At 41.0% G+C, this 23,247-nt stretch overlaps 1 protein-coding gene across 3 annotated transcripts in view; it reads left to right on the forward strand.

Annotated features, from left to right (window-relative positions):
- The first annotated feature begins 252 nt into the window (after window positions 1-252).
- FREM1 (FRAS1 related extracellular matrix 1) overlaps window positions 253-23,247 on the forward strand; it is a 121,823-nt gene continuing 98,828 nt past the window's right edge. For all 3 annotated transcript variants that reach the window (XM_070742547.1, XM_070742545.1, XM_070742546.1), the window contains exons 1-5: window positions 253-317; window positions 9,628-10,068; window positions 19,198-19,292; window positions 20,302-20,603; window positions 21,809-21,960. In XM_070742547.1, the coding sequence (XP_070598648.1) occupies window positions 9,847-10,068; window positions 19,198-19,292; window positions 20,302-20,603; window positions 21,809-21,960 (771 nt within the window). In that variant the 5' untranslated portion in view covers window positions 253-317; window positions 9,628-9,846. The remainder of the gene's footprint in view (window positions 318-9,627; window positions 10,069-19,197; window positions 19,293-20,301; window positions 20,604-21,808; window positions 21,961-23,247) is intronic.

Genomic DNA, 23,247 nt, shown 5'->3' on the forward strand with positions numbered 1-23,247 from the left:
AGTATGAACATTTGTAGGCATCTTTAGAACGTCCTTATCAGGAAGTTTTTGTATTCTGGACATTTTCAAGCCAGCAGCTGTCTGGCAGGCAGCTTTGCCAGTGAGTCTTTAATGTGGATGTTTCTTAGAAAGAAAAATAGAGGCTGACCAGAAAGACCGGAATTTCAGCTTCCCCCTCCCCATTTCCTTGGATTTCTTCTCTCCCCTGTTCCTGCTGCAACTCTTTTAGAGAAGACATGATTGGGTCAGTGCCTCATTTTTACCCTCCCCAAGCCAGTGGCTTCTTTGGCTAAAGCAAGAAAAGGACACTGTTACTTGTAAGTACAGTTTTTTGTTGTTGTTCTTTCTGTTTCTGATTCAGTTGCTTTGTCCAATAACGGAGTGGCGCAATATAATATTTTCAGAATAACACGTCTTGTAAATGCTCAAGTTTCATAGAATAGAAGTTTTCTTACACCATATGCATGAGAACTTTTTTGGGGGGGGGGGCATGAAAGTAAAAATCTAATGGTGACTGGGGAAAAAACAATATTGTAACAAAATGCCATTAGTAGTTTATGTTGTGTAATGAAACTCTGGACACAACGTGTCTTAAACTACTACATCTTGTCCTGACTGCTTCATTCTGCCTTTATAAAACTTGGAAAAAGGAAGATTTGTCTTTTCCACTGTTCTCAGCATGGGAAGAAACTGAGAAACATATTTTATACAATATGTTTAACCTGTTGAGCAGTGCAGTATCTCATGCTTTTTGTTGAACAAATTTGCAAAACTTTTAGAGCCTTGCAGTATGTTTACAAGGAACTTGTAGTATGTTTACTAGGAACAGTTTAACTTTCTAAGCAATTTCACATGCTTCAAATGGCAGGACAAATTTTGAATCCCAATCAAAAAATATTTTTGCAACTTTTAAACTATTATAATAAAGAAAAGATTCAATAATGACTGGCAAAGAAGTAAGATACATCTCATTGAATTGATTGGCTTATACAATTAGCATAAGGTTATAAGAGAAAAATAAATGGGTTTATAAACTGAATAAATAAATAAAATTATGTTATATTTTTAAGATGCCAGCTAAATCCAAGGTTTTAGGGAATAGCTTCCTGCTCATTATTGAAATGAACATGGTCTACAATCCAGCACACAGGCTGCTTAATATATTAATGATTTTAATGAGATTTAGGTTGCAATCTTAAATTAGCTGATTAAAGAATAAATCTCATCAAACTCAGCAGGAGTCTGTCTTTTAACTTGCTTAAAACTGAATTGCCCAATATTCCAACTGCAAAGGATTTCCCCCCTGGATTGTAAAAATTCCTTTGTCTGTCTGAAGACCATTTTCATCTATCATGCTGTTAACTTTTCATTCTTTATTTTCCAACAAATGTTTTATTTTGTTCTGAAAGGATTTTTTTTAAAACCTGGAAAGTTATAATATTTCCTTCGTATATTTAGTCAGCAATGAGATACACCTTGTAGAATTGCATCTGCAAGATCTGGAATTTTCTGCTTACCAGTAATCCATTTTTTCTCTGTAAAATATTAAATACCTTTCAGATTTATGGATCTGTTTTAACGTCTTCCTACACTCCTAAAGAGCATAGTAAATAAAGAAGAAGTTGCAAGACCAAGTTGTTTTTGTCTTTGGGGAAGACATTTGAAAATATTATTTAGTGTTCAGAATTTTTGCAGAAGGAAAATGCAAATCACATTTTGAGAATGTGATTTGCATTTTTTTCTGATGAGTGCCTTCCCAGAAAAATTAAATTAATTTAATCTCTGTTAATTTATCTGCTTTTCCAACAGTCAGTAATTTTAAATCTTCAGTTTGACTCTCTTTTTCTGAGATGTGAGATTCTTCCTATCTCTGTGAATGTTATATCATCCTTAACAGCGTTAAAAAGAAAGTTGCAACTTGCTGCCCTGATATGAAACATGTTCATTGGAATCAAGCCCGACATTTTTGCTTAAGTAAATAAACTTTTAAACAAGAAGGATAACAAAGTGAATATGTATACAACTAGCTTCCTGGTGTGTATGAAAGTTAAAAAAAAAAAACAAGAAAAAAGAAAAAGGACAAAGAAAAGGGGCATAAGCCAAAATTTTGGTACCAGGTCTGTTTATGCTACTCCCCCCCCATTATATTTTTGGTTCTCGGAATTTGTGGGGAGCAGAGGATAAGTGGCAGAAGCGATGAATTCTGCATTGTGATCTTGTAATACAAACTCATCTCGAAACTTTAAAAAGCTACTCAAAGTTTGTATCATAATGTCATGATGCATATTTCATCGTTTTGCATTTCTAGCTAGAAATGGATGCCTCAAGTGGGTGGGCTTGGAGTTCCCTGAGCTTCACAGATTTGGTTTTCAGCCTGAATATCTAAGTTCAAGTAAAAATTTTGATCGGACAGGTTTTATTTTCTCTACAATGATCCCTCATTTTTCGCGGGGAATACGTTCGAAGACCACCAGTGAAAAACGAATGTCCGTGAAGTAGAGCAGTGATTTTCAACCTTTTTTGAGCCGCGGCACATTTTTTACATTCACAAACCCCCGGGGCACATTGAGCAGGGCGGGGGGGTGGGGTGTAAAAAAAGTTTGGAGAAAAAAATTCTCTCTCCCTTCCTTCCTCTTTCTTTCTCTCTCTCCATCCCTCTTTCTTTCTCTTCCTTCCTTCCTCTCTTTTTTGCTCTCTTTCTCTCCCTCCTTTCCTACCTCTGTCTTTATCTCTCTCTCCTTCCCTCCCTCTCTTTCTCTCTCTCTCTCTCTTGCTCTCTTGCTCTCTCTCTCTTGCTCTGTCTCTTGCTTTCTTTCTCTTGTTCTCTTTCTCGCTCACTCGCTCTTTCTCTCTCTTGCTTTCTTTCTCTCTCTTGCTTTCTCTTTTTTTCTCTCTCTCTTGCTTTCTTTCTCTCTCTGAGCTTCGCGGCACACCTGACCATGTCTCGCGGCACACTAGTGTGCCACGGCACACTGGTTGAAAAACACTGAAGTAGAGGAAATATTTTTTTAATGTATTGAAGAACGAGTATTTGGACTTTTAAAACCCACCCTTTGCATTCATTCTAGAATGTTTCTCAGCTGGAACTACATGTGATATCCTACCAGATTCTTTAACAGAGTACAGTAGTACTGTAGAAGAATTTTATGAATTTTTAATGGATTTAAAATTTTTAATGGATTTAATGGATTTAATCCCCCTTTAAAAACACGTGGTGTGGCCATGCGGAGTAGGATGCAAACCGGCAGTGAGGTAAGTTAGAATCCACCCCTGCTTCTGATTATTACCAGTGGTGGGTTCCTCCCAGTTTGCCCCGGTTCTAAGAACCAGTAGCTCCAGCTATGAGAGGCTCTGCCCACCTGCCCGGGATGCTTCTGCATGTGCAAACTGGTAGTTAAGGGTTTTAGAACCCACTACTGATGATGACTACATACGTTTTTGTCCATGATGATCCATCTCTAACTTGTTTTTTTCAGATCTTCCAATAATGCCATCATCATCACTGTAAAACTAAGTCTATTTAACCTTCTTCTCTTTCCTTGCATCTTTCCCAGCATTAGAGCCTTCCCTGGAGAGCTAGGTTTTTGTATACAGTAATGGTCCAGAGTAGGATAAACCAATCCTAGTCATTTGTGCCTCACATGAAAACTCTGGACTGATCTGTTTTCTTGACTGTTTAGAGGTATTCTCTGGACTTCAAAAAGTGTCAATACTCTTCCTATCTAGGTATATTGACTTTGTTATTAGATAGATATTAAAGTGTTTCATAGTCTATTTTATTCTGCTGGAATTTTAAGATGCACACAGCTTATAGGAGGACCAGCTGCAAGCATTACAAATTCTCTGTGGCACTCACCCTACCAAAAAAATTGTTTCAACAGGCAGAACACGTGCACCAAAGAATGGATGAGAAGATAGGTATTTTCTTAAAGAAAAATGAAATATGCATTTTTGTGAGGAAATAATAAGGCACCTTTTAGCTACGTATAAAAAGTTAGAATACTTATTTATTTCTCACGGTTGTCAACAATAACAGGGTTTTTTTATTTGACTCCCCTCCCCAAGCATAAGAAAGCTTAATTATCTAAAATCATATTTTCTATGCAGAATTGCTCATGTGGCATTATAACAGATGATTATAAATCGCCTCATGAAACTGAACACAAAATTTAAGTAATGCCCAGTTTCCAATGCATGGTTTTATAAGATGCTATGTATAGTTCTTTTTTTTTTTACAATGAAAAAGGACACTGTTTTAACTGAATATAAAACATCTGTGTGCCATCAGAGTATTTTGGCTCCTCATCATTGTATAATTAAAAGATACCCCAATTATCAAATTCTTTTTAGAAGCCTTGGGCTGTCTTTTAATTATATAATGATGAAATTCTTGAAAAATACACTACTTATTTTTGCTACAGACTTAAAGAGTACAATGAAAGATAAATCCATTTTCCAACCTTGGTTCAATATATAAAACATATTTCTTGAAAATATTAATTGATTTACATATCCACATTCACTACCTCTGGACAGGAAAGGCCTAAATATGAGAGTCAGTTTCCACAGATAAATACAATCAATCAACATCATAATCATTTTCTGCATTAGTTTTATACATTTATGATAATTTGGGATAGACATTGCCTTACTTCTGTGGTTATCATGGGCAGACAATTGCCCGATCCACCTGTGATCCATATAAAAGCTATAAAAACATCACTTAATGAAGACCTATTGACATATATTTTCACCTCTGTAATGGTAAACAACGGGGTGAATGACAGACATCATTAAATGCTTTCATACATTTTGTAGTGAGACAGGAGTCTGTAGGAAAGATGAAGATTGCAACCACACAGTTCTCTGATTAAAGCTCTGCCTGTTTTTTTATATATGTTTGCTTGGTGTATTAAAAACAAAAACAAATGGAATTTCAATCATACCATTGTGGCCCCCATCTTGACTTGCCCGCCTGATACTGTAAGGCCTTTCTCATTTGATGGGTTGACATTGTTCTAGGCTTAGGAAGTGTTCACTGCATTTCATTTGTTTGTTTGTTCATTCATTCATTCATTCATTCATTCATTCATTCATTCATTCTTAATGAATTGCGCCTTAATGGCACAGTGGTTAGAGTGCAGTACTGCAAGCTGCTTCTGCTGACTGCTGACTGTAGTTCACCAGTTCAAATCTTACCAGGCTCAAGGTTGACTCAGCCTTCCATCCTTCCAAGGTGGGTAAAATGACCCAGATTGTTGGGGGCGATATGCTGACTCTGTAAACCACTTAGAGAGGGCTGTAAAGCACTGTGAAGCGGTATATAAGTCTAAGTGCTATTGCTAATATTGATTGTTTCCTGATTGCTTATTTGACCCCTATGACAATCATTAAGTGTTGTACCTCATGATTCTTGACAAATGTATATTTTCTTTTATGTACACTGAGAGCAAATGTACCAAAGACAAATTCCCTGTGGCCAATAAAGAATTATATTATACTCCTCTTATATAGCTACCAGGACATGAGGTATATGAGATACAAAAGTTGGCAAAATACAGTGGTACCTTTACCTACAAACGCCTCTACTTACGAACTTTTCTATATAAGAACTGGATGTTCAAGATTTTTTTGCCTCTTCTCAAGAACCATTTTCCACTTACAAACCCAAGCCTCCGAAACTGTAACCGGAAAAGGCAGAGAGAAGCCTCTGTGGGGCCTCTCTAGGAATCTCCTGGGAGGAAACAGGGCCGGAAAAGGCAGGGAGAAGCCTCTGTGGAGCCTCTCTAGGAATTTCCTGGGAGGAAATAGGGCCTCCACCTTCCCTGTGGTTTTCCCAATCGCACGCATTATTTGCTTTTACATTGATTCCTATGGGAAAAATTGCTTCTTGTTACAAACTTTTCTATTTAAGAACCTGGTCACGGAATGAATTAAGTTGTAAGTAGAGGCACCCCTGTATTTGTATCTCATGTACCTCATGTAAATAGGACAGGCATTTTCTATAGAGCTAGGCTTCTGCATTTGGTGGCAAACCTTAAATTCATTAAAACACTGCTCTAGCCAGTCATTTTGCTTATGGGGAATTCTGGGAGTTGACGTCCACATAACTTCAGGTTGCCAAGGCTGAGAAACTCTGATCTAGATATAAAAGAAGCAGAGATATGCTAGAACTATTTGCTGCGCTCCTCTAAAACTCTACTTGAAATCATTCCACTAGAAAAGGGTTGCTTCTTAAAATGTTATAAAATAAAAAATGGGTCAGATAGCTTTCATATTTTTATTTGTTTATTTTATTTCTTTACATTTTGTTAAATTTATATGCCACCCATCTCACCGATAAGGCAATTCTGGGTTGCTTACAAATGATAAAAAAAGATAAATATAGAAACAGTTATAGAAGTTATAGAAGAGCTATGAATAAGGAAATGGATTGCATGAGGCAGTAGTGGGTTCTAAATGTTTTTGCTACTGGTTTGTGTGTGCACTAATGTTCGCGCATGCGCTGCTTTGCATGCGCAGAAGTGTCGCGGGCATGTGTTTGGAGTCTCCCCTGCTGCTAACAGTTTGGAGAACCAGACTGAACTGGGAGCAATCCACCACTGGCATTACGGTGATATGTTCTTCTTATCCCATCACCCATCTCTACCAAGGAACTCTCAGACTCCCAAGTCACCTGGAAAAAACAGATCTTTGGGCTCCTCTGGAAGGCCAGGAGAATGGAATCAGATCTCATGCCAGATGAAGCTCTTCTCCTCGACTCTGCCAGTCAGAATTCCTTAGCACAGTGGTTCTCAACATGGAGGTTGGGGTCCCTTTGTGGGTCGAGTGACTGTTCCACAGGGGTCTTCTAAGGCCATGGGTCCAAAGACGGGCTACAAGAATGGTGGAAGGTCTTAAGTATAAAACGTATCAGGAAAGACTTAATGAACTCAATCTGTATAGTCTAGAAGACAGAAGGAAAAGGGGGGACATGATCGAAACATTTAAATATGTTAAAGGGTTAAATAGGGTTCAGGAGGGAAGTGTTTTTAATAGGAAAGTGAATACAAGAACAAGGGGACACAATCTGAAGTTAGTTGGGGGAAAGATCAAAGGCAACATGAGAAAATATTATTTTACTGAAAGAGTAGTAGATCCTTGGAACAAACTTTCAGCAGACGTGGTTGGTAAATCCACAGTAACCGAATTTAAACATGCCTGGGATAAACATACCAGTAGTACCTCGACTTACGAATTTAATTGGTGCCGGGAGGAGGCTCGTAAGGCAAAAAGCTCGTAAGATGAAACATTGTTTCCCATAGGAATCAATGGAAAAACGATTAATGCGTGCAAGCCCAAAAATAAAAAACCGACCGCCACCACCGAAGGAGGCTTGAGCCTCCCGATCCTCCCCGCCCCTTTGCCATGCATGTCATCCTGCATGCAGGATGCCATGCAGTCAGGAAGGTCATCCTTCCCCCCCCCAGCCAAAAACACAAAGGCGGTCTGCCAGGCGGCTCCTCCCGCTCCGCGCCTCCTTTCTGTTTGTTTTGTCTCTGGGTCTGCGGAGGGAGGGAGCGAAGCAGAGCGGCGCGGCAGGCGAGGCGACCCCCTCTCCATTCGCCAAGCACCGCGGGGAAGGAGGGAGAGAGAAGCAGGCGGGTTGCAGCCGCGGCAGAGGCCAAGTCTCGCTCCGGGCTGTGCCCCCTCCGAGCGCTCACCGCCTGTCCCTGTCAGCGGCCCAGCCACCTTCACCCACCCGGAAACTGCCAGAGGGGCTCCTCCGGAGGGGCGCACGAGGAAGGGCTTGAGCCGCCGCCTTCTCCCTTCCCAGTGGGAGCGCCGCACCTCTTGTCTGCCCGGCCCGAGAGGCACGAAACCGCAGCTCATGCTGGGCGGCCCGCCTGGAACGGCAGCAATGACGCTGGGTCGATTGCCGAGTGGGGGCGGGGCGCAGGAGGCCGCTCCGCCCGAGATGGGGCTCCTCCCGAGCCCCCGTGCGTCCCTCCGGAGGATCCCCATCCCGGATGGAGCGGCCTGAGGGGTCCGGTGCGGCGCTGCCTCCTCCCACGCCCCGCCCCCGCTCGGCAATCGGCCCGGCGGCATTGCTGGCGTTCCAGGCGGGCCGCCCGGCATAAGCAGCGATTTCGTGCCTCTCGGGCCGGGCAGACAAGAGGTCTGGCGCTCCCACGGGGAAGAGAAAAGGCGGCGGCTTAAGCCCTTCCATGTGCGTCCCTCCGGAGGCGCCCCTCTGGAGGAGCTCCTCTGGCGGTTGTCTGGGCGGGTGAAGGTGGCTGGGCAGCTGACAGGGACAGGCGGTGAGCGCTCGGAGGGGCTCGTATCTCGAATTTGAGCTCGGGAGTAGAGCAGAAATATCTCTCCACTCCTAGCTCGTATCTCGAAATGCTCGTATATAGAGCAGCTCGTATCTTGAGGTACTACTGTATATCCATTGTAAGATAAAATACAGGAAATAGTATAAGGCAGACTAGATGGACCATGAGGTCTTTTTCTGCCGTCAGTCTTCTATGTTTCTATGGGAAAAGACAAATTGACAATGGTGTTGGAACATATTTTTATAATCCAACCAATGAGACGTTTACAGTGGGGGTGTCCCTCTGATGTTCCTGCCAATCAGCTTAAAGCTCTGTTAGAATATTGGCGCTAGACTAATGGTTGGGAGCAGTGAAGGGCTACCAAAAATGTTACTGCCACACTGTGGGTGTGACTTACGAATGTCCTACATTTTCTTTCATCTTTCAGTGCAAATTGGGTGCTCTGGGGTGGAGCTCCATTTTCGCTACCCCACTGCCAGTGAAGGGCTACCAAAATTTTCACTACCATACTGTGGGCGTGGTTTATGCAGGATGCCCTGTATTTTCTTTGAATATCTTTCAGTGCAAATTGGGTGCCCTGGGGTGGAGCTCCATTTTTGCTACCCCACTGCGTCCCCCCATCTGGGCAGCAGCCCACTCCTGGTTGGGGGGTCACCACAACATGAGGAACTGTGTTAAAGGGTTGTTGCATTAAAAAGGTTTAGAACCACTGCCTTAGCAGATGGAATTTGAAGTAAGCCCCTTCCGCTGGAGGTCGTAGGGAAGGCTAATCCCATTGGGGCAATACAACTCTTCAGATACTTTGGATCCTAGACATAAAATGCTTTAAATATTGTTATATTCTATATCATATTGTAAGTACTTTCCAGGAATTGTATGTCCTTGCATAATTTTTATTCGTTTGTCGATTTGTATATAAGTTATTTCCATACTGATTACGAAAGCTTTCCAAAGCTTTCTGAAGATATGTGATTTCACAGACATGATCAAATTTAATCAGCATGCAATGATGAAATGTTTTATTGATCATCATGCTACCCTTTAAACGCAGTATTCCTGGAGTTTATCATCTGCCAATCTATCCGCCCGTCCATCCTGAGATTTAATAAATAACAGGTATAGCATTAAGATAATTGTGGCATTGCATTGGAAAGTAGATTCAAAAGATTACGTGAGAAAGGAGTATTAGGTATGTTCACCACATTGAATTATAAAAATAATAAAGATCCTATATAAATAAAACAATATTTAGCACGTTCAGAAAATACTCATCCCATCGTGTGTACATTTTTTTTCTCTTTCCATCTAGATTTTAGAAAAATATGTTCACCATTCTGACGGTTGGAATTGCTCCATATATTTATTAACCTGAGGATACCTTCAAAGATCTCCTGATTTTGCTATGCGGACATACCAGATGCTGGAACCTGGAACCATTGACTAAGTGTTGAAGCTTTGTGTTGTTTAGTTTTGGGAAAAGATTAAAAAAACACCTCATTGTGCAAGGTGCTTTTTCTTTGGAAACACTATGGGAAACATTTGGGTTCTGTTGCTCTTTGCACTGGATCTGAAAATTACCTGCACCACCTTTATCAGCATCAACCAGGGACTAAAAGTGATGAGGGGTCAATCGGTCTTCCTGTCAAAAAATGACTTGCAGTTTTCCATCCCCAAAGAGAGGGATACATGTAAAATAGAAGTGGTAATGAATGAGCCAATGTCCCAGAGAGTTGGGAAGCTGACTCCACAGGTATGTGGACTTCAACTAATTGTATAGTGATTATATGATGAGATGAAATTTATTTAAAGCTGCTGTTATTTGACAAGGTGGATTGCTGAGCTCTATCTGAATTTCTGTCTGAGAATGACGTTCTATGGCTAATGACAACGTATAAAAACCTGATTTATTTAAAAAAGATGTTCTACTTACATAATGGGAATGTATGGATGGTCTTGGGAAACAAGAGAGAGACATGCTGCCTAGGAAAGGATGAGATATATTTCATGCTCTAAAGTTCTCCAATATGATCTTTGGACGGTCCAGATATAACACCATCCAATTTCATGTATAGATCCAACATGAGATTGAGAAAAAGCAGAAATCTCTTCTCCTTTCATCTAACATGGGAAAAGTACAAATGCATGTTAGGTTTATCCCTATAAGTATAAGAGGACATTTTCAGGAATCGGAGAGTATGAAGAGTTTTTGTTACTTTAATACAAATTGGTGGGGGTGTTAGATTCATGTGAAATGAAGGGGTGATTCACAGGAACAGTTCAGCAACTTTATTATCTATTAGTCAGAACTAATACGGACTGCTGGCCGGCTGCAGGGAAGCCACTTTTAAGAGCTTCCTTGGAGCCTGCTAACCACTGAAAGCAGTTTATTTCTCCTGCCTCTAGATTGGCCAATCAGCAGCACCTATGCAAATCACGTCCATAACAGGGCAGTTCAGGGGAGACAGATTGATGGTATTTGCACTCACTCAGGTTTGGGGACAGATGTATTGATCATGAATCAAATTCTCATTCTCTCTCTCTCTCTCTCTCCCCCACACACACTCACTTTATAATGAAAGAAGGTTGGGATTTGGGGTGGAAGGTTGTGGAGAACACAACACCTCCTCGACTCCATGGAATTTAGCATTGAGACTAAATTCAGAGCTATCTATTCTGCTCTAAGTATTGTAAATGAACATCACTTCCAAATTAAACTGTTTTGCAAACTTTAGTTAGAGTCCCACGTTTATCCAAATGCTTTTCTCAGAATTCCAATGGAGGGAAGGAAAAGAATTTCCAGGGGACCACATGCTGTTAAAAAACAAACAAATTGTACAAGGGATATACAGGAAAGCAAATACATTAAGGGGCAGTGGTATAAATGTAAATCACATGTGATCTTTCAGCATTTATATCTTCTGTACTTAACACACACACACACACAAACTGCTACAACTCAAGATGCAAGCATAGTAAATATTGAGTTGTATTCCTTGTAATGTGACCCCTGAGCAACAATTCCAAAACTCTAGCATAGATCCAATGCATTTTGTTCACAACTTACAATGGTTTGCTTTGAGGAATTTAATTTGATTTAAACCAGAAGTATATCCCTTATTCACAAACTTCATGTTTAATAAATAATGGCACCTAGAAGGGTGACATCCATTCACTTGCTCCATATCCAATCCTGTCCATATAATCCTGTTCTGCTGTGAGTGGATTTATATGCATATACTGTATATCAATATTTTTACTACCGGTTCTGTGGGCGTGGCTTGGTGGGTGTAGCAGGGGAAGGTCACTGCAAATTCCCATTTCCTCCTGATCAGCTGGGACTCAGGAGGCAGAGAATAGATGGGGCAGGGCCAGTCAGAGGTGGTATTTACCGGTTTTATGCATGAGGCAGAAGACGGTCCCGAAGATAGTCTGGTCCTAAGTCATGTAGGGCTTTATAGGTCATAACCAGCATTTTGAATTGTGCCGGGAGACCAATTGGCAGCCAATACAGTGATGTTGAAAAGTGAGCAGATCTTGGCAGCCCCACTATAGCTCACGTGGCTGCATTTTGCACAATTTGTAGTCTTCGAACATTTATTTATTTATTTATTTATTTATTTATTTATTTATTTATTTATTTACTTACTTACTTACTTACTTACTTACTTACTTACTTACTTACTTACTTACTTACTTACTTACTTACTTACTTACTTACTTATTTAGTCCAATACACAATGAGGGTTTTAGTGGGTATATATCTATATACACATAGTAAAATACATGATGAAGATGGAGATACTCATAGTAAAATACAGTATATCTAAGAAATAATAGAAAAGAAGATATAGTAATAGAACATATCTATGAAAGAATAGAAGAAGAGAGATAGGAATAGAAGAAAGGTATAGGAGATATAGGAGAGCAATAGGACAGGGGATGGAAGGCACTCTAGTGCACTTGTACTCGCCCCTTACTGACCTCTTAGGAATCTGGATAGGTCAACCATAGATAATCTAAGGGTAAAGTGTTGGGGGTTTGTGTATAACACTATGGAGTCCGGTAATGAGTTCCACACTTCGACAACTCGGTTACTTGAAGTCATATTTTTTACAGTCAAGTTTGGAGTGGTTAATATTAAGTTTAAATCTGTTGTGTGCTCTTGTGTTGTTGTGGTTGAAGCTGAAGTAGTTGCCGACAGGCAGGATGTTGCAGCATATGATCTTGTGGGCAATACTTAGATCTTGTTTAAGGCGTCTTAGTTCTAAACTTTCTAGGCCCAGGATTGAAAGTCTAGTCTCATAGGGTATTCTATTTCGAGTGGAGGAGTGAAGAACTCTTCTGGTGAAGTATCTTTGGACATTTTCAAGGGTGTTAATGTCTGAGATGTGATATGGGTTCCAAACAGATGAGCTGTATTCGAGGATGGGTCTGGCAAAAATTTTGTAAGCTCTGGTAAGTAGTGTGAGATTGCCAGAGCAGAAGCTACGTAGGATTAGGTTTACAACTCTTGAAGCCTTCTTGGCTATATTGTTGCAGTGGGTTTTGGCACTTAAATCTTTTGCTATTAGTATACCAAGGTCTTTAACCGAGTGGGGATTATCTATGATAATTTGATTATTCAGTTCGCATTTGGAGTTCAGATTCTTCTTCCCAATGTGTAGGACAGAGCATTTGCTAGTTGAGATTTGGAGTTGCCATGTGTTAGACAACTCAGAAACAGCGTCAAGGTCTTTTTGGAGGCAGCCCCATGTAGAGAGCAATGTACGGTGTCAAAAGAAAACTGCAAATAAAACATGAAAAAAAAAAGTATGCTTGAAGCAAAACTAGCACCACAGTTTAATTGAGGTCAACTGGCTTCCTACTTTAAATTGGCCTGTGGCCCTCACCAACAACTCTTCTTCTATGACACCCAAATTCTGTTCCTGCCCACTGGTTCATCATTCACCAATCAGATCTTGTCCTATAACTTCCTGGCAAATGGCACTGCTTATCAACACTAACTATGCTGGCTGCTGTCATACCTGGTCTTAGATAAAGCCATGTATGGGGTGTTAAGGGAGGGGTAGCACCACTGGTGTAGGGGCATGGAGTGTCCTTTTATAGCAGCTCATTTTAGGGCAGCTTTTAGGGTAGCTTGTTCACCTTTGGTCTCTGCCTGTCACTCAGCTCTCACCTGTGGCTCCCAGAAGTTGTAGCATGCACAATGGCCACACTCCGTGCAACAACTTACAACAGGCTGACCAAACCTGAGAGTAACCATTGGGTCACTGATCTTGGGTGAGATAGGGACTTGTCTATCCCGAGCAGGGCCACCATCAGGAATTTTGGGGCACCATACAGCCTAAGTGTCTGGGGCCCCCCCTTCCACCATTTTAAAACTATTTTAAGTCGCCAAGCCACTCCATCCCCCGGGGATCATTTCCCACTTCACGCCAAGCGAGGCGGTCCCATAGGCCAGTGTTTCCCAACCTTGGCAACTTGAAGATATATGGACTTCAACTCCCAGAATTCCCCAGCCAGCAAACGCACACACCCGGCAGCCACCGGCGAGGAGCTGGAAAGGATAAGGGGAGAGAAAAAGCAGGGTACCAGCAGTCAGGCGGGTGTCTTGAGGGGGCACTCCCATCTGGAAGGAAGGGAAGAAAGGCGAGGGCGAGCTATGAAGGAAGGAGGGAGGGAGGGAGGGAGGGAGGAAGGAATGGTAAAAGGGGCGATCAAGAGAGGAATGGGTGAATGAATGGACGGAGGGTGGGAAGGAAGGAAGGAAAGAGGGAAGGGACAGGAACAGAGGAAGGGTGCAAAGGAAGCAAGGAAAGGGGTGAAGGGGGAGAGTAAGAGAGGAAGGAGTGAAAGAAGGGAATGAGGGAGGAAAGAAGGGAGGAAGGAGAAGGAAAGCAAGAAATGGAGGGAGGGAAGGAAGGAAGGAAAGAAAGAAAGAAAGAAAGAAAGAAAGAAAGGGGGAAGGGACAGGAACAGAGGAAGGAAGCAAGGAAACTTATGAAAGGGGAGAATAAGAGACGAAGGACTGAAGGAAGGGAGGGAGGGAAGAAGGTAGGAAGGAGAAAGAAAAGAAGAAATAGAGGAAGGGAAGGTAAAAGAGAGAAAGAAAAAGAGCAAGAAAGAAAGCAAGAAAGAGAGAAAGAAAGAAAGAGAATGAAAGAGAAATAAAAATAGAGAGGGGGAATGAAAGAAATGGAAGGAGGGAAGGAAGGAGAGAAAGCAAGAGAAAGAAAGAAAGCAAGAGAAAGAAAAAAGAATGAAAGAGCAAGAGAGCAAGAGAGAAAGAGAAAGAAAGAGAGAGAGAAAGAAAGAAAGAAAGGCAACTTCAAAGAAAGGCTCACTGAGCATCTCTCACTCTCTTTCTCTTTCTATCCCTCTTTCTATCCCTCTTTCTATCTCTCTCTTCCTTTCTATCTCTCCTCTTCCTTTCTCTCCTCTCTCTCAGCCTAATCCTATCAAGTCCACTGCATTCTACTTTAAATTTACAGTCAATTTTGATTGTTCTTTAACATCAACATATTTTTCCTTGTTCTTTTTAAAAATTTTACAGAATTTTTTTAAGAAACCAAAATTGATAAATAAGAAATAAAGAACAGAGACAGAAAAGAAGAAAAGAGGCATAAAAATGTAAAGGAATAACTTCCAATCTTCTTTATAGCAGTCCTCAGTGTTGTTGTTTTATCCCTTCAGGAGCATGGCTCCTTTAAATTAAACATCAAATGATTCTTCAGCAAAAAGTCCATCACCTTTTTCAAGCTTTGGACAAGGAAAGTCAATGGGGAAGGCTGATCCACTTAGCAAGCAGGTCACTAACTTATGAATTGTAGCAATCCACTTAACAAAGGAACCTTATAAAACAGGGCAAAATTCACCCCAGAAATGTCTCACTTAACAATAGAAAGTATGGGCTCCAATGTGATCATATATCGAGGATTACCTGTACAGATGTAACCCACTTTAAAAAAAAAAAACATGGCTGGAGGAAAAACTTTTGAGTTTCAGGAGTTGGGAAAAAGTGGGAAGATCGGCTTCATCCCACCGCAGCCATCCCCGAAAGGAGCACCACAAAAAACCTGCAAAACCTCTTCGAACCAGAAACGGGACTAGGCCACGCCCCCTCCAGCTCCCTCTCATTTTTAATCTCGTCCATCTTTGAGGTGACAGAACGTAATCGGCAGCTTAACTGTAACCTATAGAAGAGCCATTTAAAAAAAAAAGTTAAGTTGCGGGAGTGGCCGCCGACTGGCCTTGCCGATTTCACAACTCCTCACTTGAACTTCCTTTCTAACAGCGATCGCGAGAGAGACACAGAGAGAGACAGAGAGGGAGAGACAGAGAGAGATATGAAGGAAAGAAGGAAAGGAAGGAAGGAGAGAGAAAGAAAAGAGAAAGAAAGGAGAGAGGAAGGAAAGAAAAAAGGAAGGAAGGGAAGAAAGGGAAGAAAAAAGAAAGAAGAGAAAGAAAGGAAGGCGATTGAGAGAAAGAAAGAAGGAAGGAAAAGAAGGAATGAAGGAAAAAAAGAAAGGAGAGAAAATAGAGAGAGAAAGGAAGGAGAGAGAAAGGAAGGAAAGAAAGAAGGAAAGGAAGAAAGGAGCAAGCAAGCAAGCAAGCAAAGAAAGAAAGAAAGAAAGAAAGACCAAGCAAAAAACCCTGCAAAGTTGTTGTCCCTCCGCCCCCCCTCCCCCCTCCCCCCTCCCCTCCATGTGCTGAAGGTCGCAATCCAGGAGAGAGAGAGAGAAGCCTCTCGCCGCCCTTTTCCCCACACCGGCAGCCCCACTCCGCGGCCGGCCGGAATCAATGAAGCCATCCCGTCCCTTAAGGAATGCCTCCCCCCCACGGGGCCCTTTTCTCTCCGCTCCGTGACGGCTGAGGAAGCGCGCATGAAGCAACCCGGGAGCTTTTCCCGCCTTCTTCATTCTCTCAGGCTCCTCTTCGGCTTACCTTCATCGGGGCTTCAAGTTCTGCCTCGCCTTTTACTGCAAAAGAGGGAGGGTACAGTCTGCGCATGTGCAAGGAGCTGCTGATTTGGCGCCAGAACGCCGGGGCCCCTAATTGTTCAATTTGGCCGGGGCCCGGGACAGGACTCCCAGTAATACCCGTCTATCGGCGGCCCTGATCCCGAGCATGTGAAGACAGATTCCGGCAGACTGAGAGGATGAAATCTATTAGAATAGGACAACTGTTATGAAGGCGGCCTCTGCAAGCAATGTGGTACGCTAATAGCGCGATAAGACATGAAAGATTCTCTGCGGCCAGCCCATCTCCAACTGTCTTGTCTCTTGTCCTGCTATTGGAGCAAGATGGAATCTGGGGAGAGAGAGTGAGGCTGACAATGCGCATCTCTCCCTCATTTTAATCCAATCCATGCGCAAGTAGAAACATAGAAACATAGAAGACTGACGGCAGAAAAAGACCTCATGGTCTATCTAGTCTGCCCTTATACTATTTCCTGTATTTTATCTTACAATGGATATATGTTTATCCCAGGCATGTTTAAATTCAGTTACTGTGGATTTACCAACCATGTCTGCTGGAAGTTTGTTCCAAGGATCTACTACTCTTTCAGTGAAATAATACTTCCTCACGTTGCTTTTGATCTTTCCCCCAACTAACTTCAGATTGTGTCCCCTTGTTCTTGTGTTCACTTTCCTATTAAAAACACTTCCCTCCTGAACCTTATTTAACCCTTTAACATATTTAAATGTTTCGATCATGTCCCCCCTTTTCCTTCTGTCCCCCAGACTATACAGATTGAGTTCATTAAATCTTTCCTGATATGTTTTATGCTTAAGACCTTCCACCATTCTTGTAGCCCATCTTTGGACCCGTTCAATTTTGTCAATATCTTTTTGTAGGTGAGGTCTCCAGAACTGAACACAGTATTCCAAATGTGGTTTCACCAGTGCTCTAAGTCTTGACATCCTCCCCAAATCCCGATTGTTAGATATCAAAGTCCTCTTTGAACACAATGGATGAACATCATCAGATAACACTTGGGTTTTGACTGTACTAAACACTGACTATTTTGGATGACTTCAAAATTATATTGAATGAACGTGATTCAATGAGAATTGTAACTGAGCACATCTGGTGGGCATCAGACCGGTGAAGGCAATGCTAGAAATTGTTATTTTAACCAGCCTTTAGCTGCATTGTAGAAGAGCCTTTCCTATGATCTCGCTTCTGTCATTAAAGTGAATAACGTGCTAGGGATGTGTGACAATTTAATTACATACTGTAATTGAAAAGTAGTTGAAGTGGAAATAAAAGCACAGGCAGACATTAATTAAGAAAAGACTTAGCTCTCCTTTGTTTTACTTGTTAAATATATAGACAATTATGGATGCCTGTTTGTATAAAAGGAAAACATATTAGGTAGCATAAAACAGATGTTTCTTTTTAACAAAGCAGATTGCGTCTATTTTATAATTGCTGTCTGTTTTTGGTAACAGTCCTGTTGAGAAGAAAGCTTTCATTATTTATCTCCCTTGTTATCAATTAAGAGGAAGAAGCAGTGATGTCTTATGGAAAAAAAGGATAATTCATGAATATCATGACTATTATTCTCTGATGAATAAGCAAAAGCTGTACAGATGAATCTTTTTGCATTAGAAGAGAGACTGCATTCTCAAAGCTAGGAGTGGTTTGAAATGGGAAGCTTTAATTGGCGTTAATCTTTTCCCATCTATCTAAAGTCATTTTCACACATCAGCTTCCAATATGCTCTTTAAAAAATCATAAACTAATGTATGCTTATACTGAGTGAGGTGTACATCTGATTTCATTCAATTATTACCTGCATTAGCTTGAGGACACATATATATTTCTGTATGGCATGCATAAGGGGAAAGGCATTGTTAATAGCTGGTTCCACCATTGAACAGGATAAAGTCTATAAAGTCCTATATGGCTCAGGACCAGAGTATCTTTGGGACCGCCTTCTGCCGCATAACTCCCAGTGACCAATAAGAAAACACAGTTGGCCTTTTCCAGGTCCCATCAGCCAAGCAATGTTGGCTGCCGGGTCCCTGGGGAAGAGCCTTCTTTGTGGTGGCTCCAGTCCTATGGAACCAACTGCCTCAGGAGATTCGTATCCTCCCCACCTAACTAGCTTTCCGCAAAGCTGTAAAGACCTGGCTGTTCTGACAGGCCTGGGACTGTTGATGATTGAAACACCGGCCATGAATGATTTATCTTTCTCCTCTAGCATGGAACTTACCAGAGGATAGATGGATTTTCCTAAAACATGAATAAGTGATTTTTAAAAGATCTGATTTCAAATTAGATTGGGATAATCTGACATGAAGGAGAAATAGCTGAATTCAGGAGAAAAATTTCTTATGCATGACAAAACTAAAGCAGTCATCTACAGAGTTCTTCCACAATTATAATTTACTTTTTAAAAAAAATATCTTTATTAATTTTTTATAATAACAATAACAATAGAACATATACACACAACATATAACAATGTGCTCAGTATGTTAGTGCCCGCCACCAGACAACATTCATACCCTTCCACCAAAATGGGAGCATATTTTGTATATGCCATTTTAACTTAAGAGCAATATATCTATTTACATATTATAAAGTGATTCTGATTTATTCTTTATAGCTTGGTCTCGAATTCTACTGACCACATATTATCAATTACTGAAGTTTCAGTTTTACAACTTTCTAAATAACACAATAAAATCAGTATTCATTTTTGTACCTCAATTACATTGTTAGGTTCCTGTCTTTATCAAGCATGATTTAATTGTGAAAATCCCATCTATGTTGTAATGCATCCTTCTCAAGATATGAATGCATAATGATAAAAGAGAAATGTCTATAATACTATGTTCGTTCTTTAAACATATTCTTTGTGTAACAGGTGTTTGACTGCCATTTTCTTCCCAATGAAGTCAAGTACACTCACAATGGATGTCCAATTCTTGATGAAGACTTTATCATGCTAAGGCTATATAGGTAAGCAACATCTGAGTAACATATTAATCAAGGATATATGAAAATATATCTCCATCCCTGTTCTATCAAAGTTTCTGGTAGAATCCTCCCGAAAATTCACAGATACAAATTTCAGACACACACACGTTTGAAAATTCAAAACAATGTTCTTTATACCAAAATCCAAATAAACTAAGCACTCTTTTTGTATAGCAAAGAGCACTCGTCTCCAAACAAACTGGTAATTTGTACAAGTCCCTTATCAGTTGTGAGATACTTAGCTTGCAGCTAAGTCCTTCTTCACAGTCCTTCTTCTTTCACAAAGTGAAACACACTTTGCTCTGGTTTAGTTTCAAAGCGGGGGAAAATCAGTACACAAAGGTCGAAGTCAGCAAGGCAGGCACGAAACACAACGATCAGATAATCCTCCACAATGGCCAAATCCACAGGCTGCTATTTGTAGCAGCCTCACTAATTACCACAGCCCCACCCAACCACAGGTGGCCTCATTTTTTTTGATAATAATCTCTCAGTTGTTGCTGCCTATGCATCGCTCTCTGCATGCATGGCTGTATTCATTAACTCTTGTTCCGAAGGAGGAGCTAGATAATTGATCTCCTTCTGAGCTGTCTGCCACACTCTCCTCCTCCCTGTCACTCATGTCTTCTTGGTCAGAGGAGCCTTCATCAGCAGATTCCACCGGGAGCAAAACAGACCTGTGGCATGTGGATGTCTCCCCCACATCCACAGTCCTTGGGGCAGGAGCTGGGCCAGAGCTAACCACAACAATCCCTTTGTAGAGTTAATAAGAAAAGTTAATATTATTCACAAGAAATACACTTTTCCTTCTATGTTACCAAAAAAGACCAAATCTACTGTAGGTTTTTCATTTAATTTATTTTCATAATTTGGTCAACATTTTAATTGTCACTGTTGAGCCATCATCAGTTGTGGTACATTTCACCTCTCGTACAGATATTTCACTATTGCTTCCTGTATTCTGTTTTCATGGTTTCCTTATCCTTTGCAGATTTACAGAAACTGACACTGTCACAGAAACAGTCATTCTTCTTGTAAAGATACATGAACCAGATTGTAATATTATCAAGATGAGCTCCATTGCTTTGGAGGTCCCTGAGTTTCATGGACTGTCTAACATCATTAATAAGAACATAATCACTTTGGACTACGACAGGAAGATAAACTTGGAATGCACTATAAGATTGAACTCTTTAGAGACGTTTCTGCCAGCCCATGGGCAACTTGTTATGGGAGATATCAAAGAAGAAGTACCTAGAGGAGATCAACCTCAGAGTTCTTTCCATACAACCAGTACGTCCTGCATTAAAAATATTGATTATCTCAATATTACAGTGATCCCTCGATTAGTGCGGGGGTTACGTTCCAAGACCTCCCGCACTAATCGATTTTCCGCGGTATAGTGGTGCGGAAGTAAAAACACCATCTGCGCATGCGCGCCCTTTTTCCATGACCGCGCATGCGCAGATGGTGGAGCCGGGGAGCAACGAAAGTGCGGAAGCAGACAAAGATTGCTTTGAATGTCAGCTGCCCCCACCCCCCCAACACCCGCCCGCCCGCCGTTCACCTGCCCGGCCGCTCGCCCGCTCGCCGCTCTAGAGCAAGAGGGGGAGAGATAGAGAAAGAGAGAGAAGGAAAGAAAGAGATGAGAGAGGGAGGAAGATGAGAAGCAAGATAGAGAAAGAGAGAGAGAAAGAAAGATGAGAAAGGAAGGAAGAGAGTGAGAGAGAGGAAGAAAGAGAGAGAGAGAAGAGTGGAAGGAAGAGAGAGAGAAATGATAGAAAAAAGGGGAGAAAAAAAGAGAAATGAGAAAATGATTGAAGCAGAGAATGACAGGAAAGAAAGAGAAAGAGACAGAGAAGTGACTCTTGGTGATGACGTATGACGTCATCGGGTGGGAAAAACTGTGGTATAGCAAAAAAACCGTGGAGTATTTTTTAATTAATATTTTTTGAAAAACCGTGGTATAGCGTTTCGCACTAATCGAGACCGCACTAATCGAGGGATCACTGTATCTGCATAGTATTTAGACCAAGTGTTATTTTTTAATTATTATTTTTATTAATTGGGTTTATATGCCGCCCCTCTCTGAAGACTCAGGGAGACTTACAACATATAAAGAACAACCTACATCGAAATCCAATGAATTAAAGTTAAAAATCTAAAAACCTGAAAACCAATTAAAATACACTCATATCCATTCAGTCAACAAACTCACCATACAGTCATTGGCCAGGGGGTAGTGTCTAATGACCCCAAGCCTGGCGGCATAGATGAGTCTTCAGACTCTTACAAAAGGCGAGGAGGGTGGGGCAGTACAAATCTTTGGGGGGAGCTGATTCCAGAGGGCTGGGGCCCCCACAGAGAAGGCTCTTCCCCTAGATCCCGCCAAGCAACATTGTCTAGTTGACGGGACCTGTAGAAGGCTGACTCTGTTCCTCAGACCTATCTACATTGATTTCGAACCATAGGATGTCTGATAAAGATTTGTGTTTCAGGCCTGAAGATTGTTCAAAATATCAGAGTGAGCTGTGATGAGTTTCTTCTGATGGGACTTAGATACCAACACTTGGACCCTCCTTCACCTAATATTGATTACATTCCTATCAGGCTGGATCTCACTGATACCAGAAGCAAGATGTTGTATAAGGTATAAGATAAAAGGCCAAAACCAGTTCTGGTTTACCTGACTCTAACATCAAATCCAAATGCAATGCAGTCCTTATTTGTTCTGACTCTCATATTTTCAAGCAGTCTCAAATATCCTTCTACAAATGGCCTAGATTTTGGTTACTTAAAAAAAAAACTTGTGATGATCATAGGATGTGTTATGATCTTACTGGATATTATGAACTAGATAACAGTAATTGTATTCAAATATTCTCTTTCCTTGCCATAAAATACTGTGGAGCACAGGCAAGAGACCAGATGAGTGAACTTAATATATTATAAAGTTTTGCCACGAAACAGCTGATTGGAATAATGAGCCTATTTGTGAAGAAAGGAAAAAACCAGTTTTAATAGTTGATACAGCAGAACATCAGAGGGAAGATGATGAGTTAGTAGTTTACATTTAAACCCTTTAGACCTTTCTTGGCTCTGGGGACCTTTATGCAGCTTCTTCCCTAATGTGAATCATGGAACCATCAGCATTAACCACTTAATTTTTAAATAGCAAAGTAAATATAAGTAAATATTATGACCTATAAAGCCCTTCATTGCACCGGACCAGATTATCTCAGGGACCGCCTTCTGCTGCACGAATCCCAGCGACCAGTTAGGTCCCACAGAGTGGGTCTTCTCTGGGTCCCGTCAACTAAACAATGCCGCTTGGTGGGACCGAGGGGAAGAGCCTTCTCTGTGGTGGCCCTGGACCTCTGGAACAAACTCCCCCCAGAGATTAGAATTGCCCCCACCCTCCTTGCCTTTCGTAAGCTACTTAAAACCCACCTCTGCCGCCAGGCATGGGGGAATTGAGATACTTTACAATTTGAGATACTTTACAATTTTATGCATGGTATGTCTGTATGTATGTTTAGTTTTTTATTATAATGGGTTTTAATTGTTTTTAGTATTGGATTATTGTTATACGCTGTCTTATTATTGCTGTTAGCCACCCCGAGTCTCCGGAGAGGGGCGGCATACAAATCCAATAAATAAATAAATAAATAAATAAAATAAATATGGCATCAATTAACTTGGTTCCTTAGGACCAAGTTAATTGAAGTTATTCTTTAAATTTCCTGGAGATCATTGTGTGTTGTGTTGTTTGTTTGTTTTTACAAGCCAGTTTTATTCCACAGATGGAAATAAACCAATTAGGTAAGCTTTTAAGACTTGCAAGAACTGCATATTAATAATATTTAAAGAAAAGCAGTCATAACTAAAGAGTAAGCCCTAAACATAGAAACAACGTTTAAACCCTCTGAAGGTTATT

The sequence above is a fragment of the Erythrolamprus reginae genome, chromosome 2 (genome assembly GCF_031021105.1).
Source record: "Erythrolamprus reginae isolate rEryReg1 chromosome 2, rEryReg1.hap1, whole genome shotgun sequence".
Lineage (NCBI taxonomy): Eukaryota > Metazoa > Chordata > Lepidosauria > Squamata > Dipsadidae > Erythrolamprus > Erythrolamprus reginae.